This window comes from Phoenix dactylifera, chromosome 15 (genome assembly GCF_009389715.1).
Source record: "Phoenix dactylifera cultivar Barhee BC4 chromosome 15, palm_55x_up_171113_PBpolish2nd_filt_p, whole genome shotgun sequence".
Classification (NCBI taxonomy): Eukaryota; Viridiplantae; Streptophyta; class Magnoliopsida; order Arecales; family Arecaceae; genus Phoenix; species Phoenix dactylifera.
The window spans coordinates 1,762,008-1,772,911 of record NC_052406.1 but is presented as its reverse complement, the minus strand read 5'-3'; the positions used below and the strand labels follow the sequence as shown (position 1 = coordinate 1,772,911).

Genomic DNA, 10,904 nt, shown 5'->3' with positions numbered 1-10,904 from the left:
ATACCAAACTAAAATTGAACAGCTCTCTATTATTAGCCATTAATGAAAATTTTTGTTAATCAAAATTTATATTTTCTGTAGCTTAGTTTAGATCATTGGGCTTTGATATTCTCCACAAGCTTGACCTGCATGGTAAGTTTGGGGCATGACAAGAGCCATCCATCCTCCACATGCAGTTTATTTTGATGAAATATTTATTCAACCGGTAGTCGGGATCTTGCATAGATAGATGGAATCGCGAGAAACTTGGATGTAATCTTGAGCACGGATTCCAATTTGCTTAGAAACAATCATTTCAGAGTTTCAAACAGGGATGATCCTATATTCTAGGTGTAGCCTCACAAACTTCCATGCACCCTTGAAATGGATCATATTCTTAGTTTGTGACACCAACACGATTGGACAGGAAACTTCACAAGGACAGCATGATTGGTACCACAACATGCACATAGTCATTATTGCTCAAAAAATAAAATAAAAAAACATCATTAGATAAACAAAATTAAATTGCAGTACCACATCTTCCACCATCCTTTTTTTTTTTCTTCAAAAGATTTTCAAACCAGTTCTTGATTTAGGAAAAAAAATAATTCTGAAACTAATGAGCCAACCATGAAAGCTAACCTAAATAATAGAGGTATGTGTTTAGTGTATTACAAATCTTATATTTAGAGAATCAATAATGAATATAAATTAAAATAAAAAAAAATATCATATTCGGTTTGATTCCAACTTCTATGTCTTTCCATGGTAACAGAGAATTTCTCAGCTTTTTTTTACAGTTTTATTTACATCTAATTATTAGGTGGATCAGAGGACCAGTCCACTAGTCACTCGTCATGTTAATTTTTTCTATTTAAACAATTCAAGATCAAATGGAGGTGTCTATTATCACCGTACAATTGCTTTGGAATTTGGAGACTATGTAATATATTTTACATTTTAAGAGAGAGAGAGAGAGAGAGAGAGAGAGAGGGGGGAGGGGGCGCGTGAAGAGTGTTGTGGTCCGTAGTATTGTCATTTTCGCAAATGTCACCCATCCTCCACGTGTTCCATGACGTGGCACTCACATAGCCACTCTGGCTCCCAAATCCCCAATGCTAAAGCGAGAGAGAGAGAGAGAGAGAGAGCTCACAGCCTCAGAGAGCTCAGAGAGAGAAAGAGGTTTGGTTCCTTTCTTCTAATAGATAACTGACGATGAGCTCCTCCTCCGATCTCTCTCTCCACAGCGATCACATCCAAATGCGGTCCCCCAGCCCTAATACTGTAACCGGATCCGGCAATTCTCTCACCGAGATCACCTCCCCTCGCCGTCGCCACCACCCCTCCGCCCATTCCGGTTGCTGGTAAGCCATCAAATCCAATCCCAACCAAATATCGATGGTCCCATCCTATTCGACGATAATGTGTTTCTTTTTATGTATTTTTAGGTGGACCCGGCTCCTCCGACGATGGAAGTTCCGCCTCGGCGGTGACGCCGACGACGAACGGGCGGCGGGGGATTGCTACGCGTGCACGCAGGCGGGCGCGCCGGCGTTCCATTCGACGAGCTGCGACGGCGCCCACGCCCTCGAGTGGGAGGCCGGCGCCGGCTCCTCCCTGATGCCCATCCAGAACACCGCCCGGGCCTCCGCATCGGGTGCCGGCGAGCGGCGGACCGGGAGGCGGCCGGCGTTGGTGTTCGGGGCGGTGCTGGACCCGCGGAGCGGCGGCGTGCAGCGGTGGAACCGCGGGCTGCTGCTGGCCCGGGCGGTGGCGCTGGCGGTGGACCCGCTGTTCTTCTACACCGTCTCGCTCGGCGCGAGGCCGACGGCGGCGGCCGCGGCGGCGTCGGAGGGGGGAGGGTGCGTGGTGGGAATGCATGGGCGGCTCGGGGTGGCGGCGGCGGCGGTGCGGACGTGCGCGGACGCGGTGCACGTGCTGCACGTGTGGGTGCAACTGAGGCTGGCGTACGTGTCGCGGGAGTCGCTGGTGGTGGGGTGCGGGAAGTTGGTGTGGGATCCGCGGGCCATCGCCTCCCATTACCTCCGCTCCTCCAAGGGCTTCTGGTTCGACCTCTTCGTCATCCTTCCCTTACCCCAGGTGCCCCTCTCTCTCTCTCTCTCTCTCTAGATTAGTATTACTATATTTAGGACTAATCTTCTTCTTCTTCTTCTTAACAAAAAAAAAAATTACGATTGATCATTATCTGAGATTGAGATTAAGTGAGGTAATGATAAATGTTAAATTTAGAAACTAAGAGTCTTAAGATATAAGTAATGGGGGTTTTAGTGGGATTGTTGCATGGTTACACCAATGTTAAGGAGGTAATTAAGGAGTATATGATTGGTGGCTATACTTAAGTTTCCCAATGCATTACTGTTAAATGCTATTTGGTAGTTGGATCTCGAAGTTAACATTGGATTAATGGTTAAACATGGCAAGGGATGTGGTGATGTTGGTTGGTTGTGTTTGTGTTAGATAGGTTTACGGCCAAAATATATATCTTGCATGTCAAAACAATCCTCTTTGATTTTTTTTTAATAATAAATTTAAATATGTAGTTTTTATTGATGAAATATCTTTGGTGGTCCTGATGGTTGGTCATGCAAAACATTGGGCTCGTGTGATGTTTGGTGTGGCAAGTCATGATTCAACACTACTCATGGTTGGTGGTAGTCTCCTTATGCCTGGTGATAGAATGAAAATTTTGTATAATTAGATGAGACCCCTGGCATTACTCTTTTAAAGTAAGTATTTTTCAGGTGTGATACATTTGAGTTATGCTCAAAGATTACATCTCTCATTCGCAATGAAGATTTATTAGATAAAAGTAGTTGTCAAATATAATTCTTTGATATCTAATCCAAATTTGATAATCATCAATCATCTAGACAAAACTTAAGAAGGCATGCATCATAATTGCATTTTGGGAGTTTTTTTTTTTGATACATATGTTCTCTCTTTATTTTACCACGCAAGTTTAGTTAATCATTGGATTTGGATTGCATTCACGGTATATACTTCGCGACAACTTTAAATCAAATAATATCCATTGGGAGCCCTTGTCTCATATAAATTCATACAAATTATACAACCAAGCAATCATTGATGTAAAGGAGACAACAAAGATGCTGCTAGCTCAGTCTACAATGTTCAAATTATTGGTGTATAAATTTAACTGCAAGTAAATCTTGCTCACCCTAATATTTCACATTTTCAGTAAACTAAATTATATCTCCATGAAACATAAAAAAAGGAGGAAAAATCTATATTGTCATGTACTTCCACAAATAATTGGATTCGGAAGGCTACAAAATAGAATAAATATAGTTTCAATTTTGGTAACGGGTCAGGTGCAAAATTTTGCCTGATTCAAGATGACAGCCACCTGTTGCACACCTCGCACGTGTTCTTTGGGCCCCTCGAGGAAAACATGCCTACGGTGTGTGTGGGGGCGGCTCAGCTGTTCCTGTCAGAACAACAAACAGCCTTTCTTCCGCGTCCGCACTCGCTTCACACTCGACACATCACCATAAAAGTGCTGCTAGTTAGCTGTTCATCCCCGACAGCGGATCCGTTGATGGGTCCGGGAGAATCAGGACGGCGGGACGTAAGAGGAGTTACGTGCGATGCCGCCGGGAATGGAAAATTACTACCTACACTGCATACACTATGTAACCATCCGTACAACAACATCAAGCATACATCTTGATATATTATTATAAAAATTAGCAACTATTATTAACTGAATACACGACCATGTTGATGCATGCAGTATAAGCAATATTGTTAATCTGCTGTCACCAGCTGAGCCACAGAGTCGTAGTTCACTTCTTAACCATATTTGTCAATTAGAAATTATTAATTCGATTAAATCCTACAACTCTGTGGATAAATTAAACTATGAACTAATACGAGCAAAGACAGACAAAAAAGAAATAGAAAGAAGCAGACACTATACGAGCATTTATTCGTATTTGTTCGTGGTTGGATTGGTACATCAACTCTGTGGTGGATTAATCCATCAGCTCAGCAGTGGATCTCGTCCAACTAAAAATTTTAATGTTGATGAGTTGCTACCAAGGGCCCAAGTTTCTGATCCCATAAACCACAGCGTCCTGTGGGATTCTCATACGTCCATCAGGCTTACAAAGCTACGTCGCAGTAATTAATATACATCACAATAAATTAATTGTTTTTTTCCTCTGAATATCTTTGCTTTTATAACAAAATAACCTTTCAAGCTGCAAGGAGGGGGTGATTCTAGAGCTTTCTGATAACCATGGCATTTATGTAATTATCAACTAACGATGCTTACATAAAGTTATCTTTATGTACACGCAATCTCTGCATGTCGCCTATTATTAGATTGTGACCCAATTCATGCAATCTATTATTGATTTGCTAAGCTTGACCAAGGAAGTGAGTTGGTCGGGTTTGTAGCTTGTTGGCCTCCATTGATCTATCTCCAGCATTTCACACGTAAAAATTGACTTTTTATTTTTTTTTGGGTAAATTTATGCAGATAATCTTGTGGTTGGTGCTGCCAAAATTGATTAGAGAGGAAGAGCTCAAGCTTATAACAACCGTCCTGCTATTAATTTTCTTGTTCCAGTTCTTCCCCAAGGTTTATCACAGCATATGTATGATGAAGAGTATGCAGAAGGTCACCGGCTACATATTTGGAACCATTTGGTGGGGATTTGGGCTCAACCTTATTGCTTATTTCATCGCATCTCATGTAAGTATGTGCAATTCGCCACCTTAATTTAGACTTGAGAAAGTGTCCTTTGGACTTCGTTTTTAATTATTTTTTGAGTAAAAGAATAAGCATGATTTGGATTGCTTTAGTCCAGATACTTAAACAATGCTAAAGACCTTAGACTATAATTATTGGCTAGTTTTTTTTGGTTTAGATCTTGGATCCTCGCTAAAGATATTAAACCTAATTCTAGCCAAGGCTGACAACAAGTTGTTTTTTTTTTTGTCTTTTTTTTTTCCTTCATTTTCGAGTCAATGATGCTGGGACTTCAAAAGGTACAGAAGTCCATAAAAGAACATAGGGGGCGTTTGGTATGGGGTGATCGTTCCAGGATCAAGGATGATGTGGGTGGAAGTGATAAGATCACTGCGTTTGGTTGCACCACGGTGATCCTACGTAGCGGTGATCTTAAATCACCTTCACTCTTCAAATCACCCTCCAACTCGGTGATGGGATACCCATCGTTGAGGTCGGAAATCCAAGATCACCCCAGGGCAATGATCCTGGGTTGAAAGTTAAAAACAAAAATACCCCTCAATTTAGCAGAAAAATTGATATATCAATATGCCATCAATATATTATGTCAATGTTATATATATATATATATAAAATATTATGTTGATATTATATATTATATTAATGATATATATATAGATTACATTATGTTGATATTATATATTATATTAATGATATATATATATAATATTATAATATATTACTAATCATATTATTATCCTATTATTATTGAAGGATAATTTTAAATTATAGTAGAAATATATTATTATATTTTATATTTATATAATGAAAATATTTAATATATTACTCCTATTTACCTTATTTTTTAATCAAAATAATTATTAGTATTAAAAAATCTATTATAAGTATAACTAAAAATATTAATTCTATAATGAAAAATAACATATTTTTATAAGATTAATAATTTATAGGAGTAATAAATATATTTTTATAGAATATTAATAATTAATATATTTATAAATATATTAATATTTTATTATAATATATTTTATATGATTAATAAATATATACTATGGGCTACTAAAAGTAGAATATATGACAAAATTATGGAGCTATTATAGGAATTAGCATATTGAATTATATTTTTGATTCATGAGAATTAAAAACACATAAAAAATCCATATAAGATATATCAGGGGTATTTGTGGTATTATGTGGTTAGTGATCTTGGATCCCCGTACCATACCAAACAAGTTACTCCTTGATATCCGGAGATTTTTAATCACTAGACTATGTGTTGCCCAGATAGACAACCCAAGAGGGGGGGTGAATTGGGTTTTAAAATAATTTTGCAATTAAAACGTTGTGGATGACTAATTAATGCGTTACCAAGATGATTAATTAATTGCTATGTGCTGTGAATGAAATGAGAGTAAAAGAAAGAGACAAACAATCACAAACACAAGGCTTTTATAGTGGTTCGGAGCTAACCCTTGCTCCTACGTCCACTCCCCAAGTCTCACTTGGAAATTCACTATAACCTCTTGGATTACAGCCGGTTGTTTTACAAGCTCACAACCAAACTTGTTGTTTTACGAGCTCACAACGAACTCGGTCGGTTTTCCCTGGCTCACCGACTAGAACCACCCCGATTGTTTTTCCGGGATCACAATCGAACCCTTACACGTTGGTTTTACACTCGGCTCACCAACCAACCTCTACACCCTTGATTCAATCCCCCGATTGAACTAAGCAAAGACAATATGGAAAGAATAAGAAACAAACAGAAAAACTGAGCTTCTTAAAAAGCAGATTTGCTACAATATAAACTAGAGAGAAGTTAAGAGCCCTCAAACACTTTTGAGTTGGAGTAGAGTAGGGCTTCTTGAACTTTGAGTCTCCTCTGGAATGTCTGGTCGACTTGAATGCAGGAGGAGGCTTCTTTAAGATGCTGGGAAGAGGAAGTTGGATGGAGTTAATGGCGCTCTTCCTTCTTTTCGTTGAAGACAAGTATGCAGAGAATGAATGCTTGATTTCTTTGAATGGAATGGTGCCTCCCTGCCTTGCTACAGTCCTCTGTGGCTATTTAAGCCATCCCCCACGGAAACTAGCCGTTAGACACCTTTTTCTGCCCATTCTGCACACTCTGCACAACCTGACAATATGTCCGTTGGGGGTCGGAGTCGACTCGTGCGATCAGGAGTCGACTCGGCTGTAGCGGGAGTCGACTCATGCTTTTCTGGAGTCGACTCGGCAACTGTTTCGGATTTGAATTAAAGTGGCCTCTTCGACTGGGAGTCGACTCGACTTGACCCGGAGTCGACTCGCCAACTTCTGGAGCTGACTTGGCATTTTCGGAGTCGGCTCATCCCATGAAGTCCACGGAGCTAATTTTCAACTTGGCCCACTCGAGTCGACTCGACAATCCTGGGAGTCGACTCGGCGCTCAGAGCCCGAACTCCCGATCTTCTGTCTTTTGGCTCGTCCAGTCTTGGAGTCGACTCGGACTGTTCTGGAGTCGACTCGGCTCTCAGTTTTCGAAACATGGCCTTCTGCCTTTTTGGTGTAGCGCTGCCTTGGGATCGACTCGAGCTGTCTGGGAGTCGACTCGGCTCTCAGAGACAATAATTTGGTCTTCTGTCTTTTTGGGGTCGCGCTGTCTCGGAGTCGACTCGCGCATTGCGGGAGTCGACTCAAATCTCAGAGTCCGAAAACTGCTTTCTGACTTTTGCCTTGTGAACCACTGAGAGTCGACTCTCCCTTTCTTTGGAGTCGACCTACCAACCATCGGAGTCGACTCGCGTTCCACAGGAGTCGACTCGAATCTCAGGGTCGAAATTCGCTCTCTGACTTTTCTGTCTGTAACTCCTTGGAGTCGACTCATACTACTCCGGAGTCGACTCGGTAAACATCGGAGTCGACTCGCGCATTTCAGAAGTCGACTCGCTGACAGGTTTTGAGTTGATGCTTTCTGCTCGTCTGTCTGTTCTCAGTCGGAGTCGACTCGTAATGATCCGGAGTCGACTCGAGCCCGTGCCAGTGATTCTGATACGCTTGGAGTCGACTCGTAATACTCTGGAGTCGACTCGAGTCTCAGACTTTGGTTCAAACTGACTTCTTAACTTATCCAAAATATTATGAACCAAGTCTAGAAACACTTTAGACAAGATTTTCACTGAAACACTCAATTGAATTCATTAGTAAACAAGAGATATACTCAGATGCTTTGAGCTCATCAAAATCAAATAGGGTTATGATCAATCACTCCACAATCTCCCCCTTTTTGATGATGACAAAACATTGAATATATGTAAAGTGAATTGCTCAATAAACAAGGAAATAAAATCCATAAATGAATTCAAGTGTCTGGTTATTTAATTTATCCAAGCTTGAAAGGTGTGAAACAATAAATTTTGGAATTAAAGCTCCCCCTTTCATTTGGAATTATATAAGCCTTCATATCATGCAATCAATTGTTTGGCTTATATATATTTAATGATTTAGCTTTCTTAAAAATTCAGATTCTCCCCCTCAACATGTGCATTCAACTTTGTTTTGATTCTCTGGATTTCCTTTTAATGCATTGAAGTTTTTGAACTGAAATTTTTGGTTTTTTTTTGGAGGGAAAATCAGTCAATTTGTTCTTGAGTAGGATTCAACTAATCTCCGAATATCCCTTGAATAGATTCTGGAGATTACTCCATTAGGAGCCCCAACAGAGAGATAATGAGCCTCGAGGTACCAAATCCACTAAGAACAAATTATGTTTTAATTTTTGATTCTCATTTTGATTTCTTTTATGTTGATTCCATTTACATATCTACTAAATATTTCTCCCCCTTTTTGTCATCGTATCAAAAAGGAGGTAAGCAGAACAAACAATCAATTAGAGATCAAATTGCACACAATTGAAGAGAATACGTCTACTCATTGTATTGATTTGTATATAAATACATTTGAGAATACAATAAGTAAAGCAAAAAGGAATACATGTCAAAATAAAGTAAAAAGCAGCTAAGGTCTCCTCGAGGATGTGGCTCCTCCTCTCGAGGATGTGGCTCCTCCTCTCAATCTGTTCTGCTCCATGAGGAGAGTGACCGCATCTGTAACATGTCCGAGCTGAGAGATAATGGATGAGGTGGCCCTGCTATGTGTAGTGGAGAGCTCAGTCAGGGTCTCCTGCAGTGTGTCCAGCTTGGCGATCAGTACATTCGCCAAGCGCTCTGCCCCCTGAGTAGTGGTGCGCATGTCATGTCCTATGTCATCGCGCATCTTCCGAGTGGTGCTCGTGACCTCACTCATACTGGAGAACTAGGCCTGGATCAAGCTCCTCACGTTGTAGATCTCTTCCCGTACATGGGCCGTCATGTCAGTCACGGCTGTCAAGGAAGGGACCAACGCTGAAGATGGTGCAGGAGAGGGAGCAGGCACTGAACCCCGGAGCTCCCGAAGTAGATCATCCCGCAGGTCTCTAACTATCTCCTGGCGCAACTCCCGGAGCTGCTCAGGAGCGATCCGGACCTCCATGGGCTGAGGAGCTGAGGAGGAGGGTCCGGCTGAGGTGGTAGGAGCAGAAGTGGAGGGAAAGTCAGGATAATCTGAGTCTGGCTCAGGACTAGGGGAATGTCTGGTGGTATGTGTGGAGGTGGAAGACTTCCTAACCCAGGTCCCCTCTATCTTCCGAAACCCCATCCTGTGTAGGGTCCCCGGACGCATGCGATCTGTCCATCGCAATGCGCGAGAGGGTTCCCCCTCAGGAATGGGAATCTCGGCCTCCCTAAACAAAAGGGTGAACATCATGCCGTAGGGGAGGGTGAGCCTAGGTCTATCTAGTGGCTCACATAGATATCTATAAATAAGTTTTGGAAAGTTGACTGGGGTGTCCTGGAGAATATAGAACATAAGGGCGAGGTCCCTCTCAGAAACAAAGTCGAAGCGCCCAGTCTTCGGGAAGAGGGACCTAGACAGGATGCTCAGGAGGATCCGCACCTCAACTGGAAGTGAGCTAGCGGATACCTCATCCAAGGGGGACTGGTGTGGATGCCCTAGAATGGCCGTAAGGGCCTCAGTCCTATTCTCAGGGTATGCGGGTGCCACCCCAACTTGGGGAAGATGGAGGACCTGAGCAATGATATCCTCCGAAATGAATAATGGGACACCGGCTACCGTGCCCTCTATACCCCCATCGCCCCTGTGGACGGTACCGTAGAACTCCCTAACTAGTCCAGGGTATGTGGGGAGATCTAAGGTGAGGAAATACTCTAAGCCCTGGGCCCTAAGTCTCTCTCCTATCGTAAAGCCCTCCCGGGAGAGATAGTCGAAATCGACGTATCTCCCGGTGGAGACCGCCTTCCCGGCGCACGGCCTCGAGGGAACCGCCCTCGGCGGGGAACGAGCCGGAGGTTGTGGCCTCGCGGGATCGTTCCGAGCCTTGGAACGTCGCTCGGTGCCGGTTGCGGGTTGGGGCCTCTTCCGGCTTGGGACAACGGTTTTACGAGGCATGGTCGACCTAGAATGGAGTAAAACGCTAATGGACGGTGAAAGGTCGACGGGAAAAAGCTTAGGGACGGCCGGAGACGATCTAGGAGTCGGCTCTAGGGTTTTGAACAGTGGCGGCGGTGAAAAGATGTGTTTTCTAAACGATGGAGTTAGGGTTAAAAAGTCGGATCCCGACTGCGAGTCGACTCCACTGAGTCGCGAGTCGACTCGACCTCGAGTCGACTCCAAAATATGCGCGAGTCGACTCTCCTTATGCGCCTGTTTACCTCGAGTCGACTCCCGACTGTATGCGAGTCGACTCCCCCTCTGCTGCCATTGTTTTCGAGTCGACTCCCGTAAATGTGCGAGTCGACTCCCCTTTACGAGCCGACTCTGAAACTTACTCGAGTCGTCTCGAACTCTGGCACGCACCTAAAAATCATGCTATGTTCGTGCCGAATGAGGGAAAATCACTAAGTTATGATCTGATTTGATGATCATTATAAAGAAACTCTAAATTAACCACAATCTAATCATCAAAATCAATGAACTAGTGAAAAACATCACTAGGATGGATCAATCACTCCTAAACCCCTCCTAAGCACACTAAATCTCTCTTCACTTAAGGGTTTTGTAAAAATGTCAGCTAATTGATCATCCGTGCAAACAAATTGTAGTGTCACATCACCATTCAGTACATGATCTC

At 42.7% G+C, this 10,904-nt stretch overlaps 1 protein-coding gene across 2 annotated transcripts in view; it reads left to right on the top strand.

Annotated features, from left to right (window-relative positions):
• Positions 1 to 1,135: 1,135 nt before the first annotated feature.
• Positions 1,136 to 10,904, top strand: part of LOC103718193 (cyclic nucleotide-gated ion channel 2-like) — a 35,314-nt gene continuing 25,545 nt past the window's right edge. For both annotated transcript variants that reach the window (XM_039134055.1, XM_039134054.1), the window contains exons 1-3: positions 1,136 to 1,346; positions 1,431 to 2,082; positions 4,508 to 4,723. In XM_039134055.1, coding sequence (XP_038989983.1) covers positions 1,198 to 1,346; positions 1,431 to 2,082; positions 4,508 to 4,723 — 1,017 coding nt within the window. In that variant the 5' untranslated portion in view covers positions 1,136 to 1,197. The remainder of the gene's footprint in view (positions 1,347 to 1,430; positions 2,083 to 4,507; positions 4,724 to 10,904) is intronic.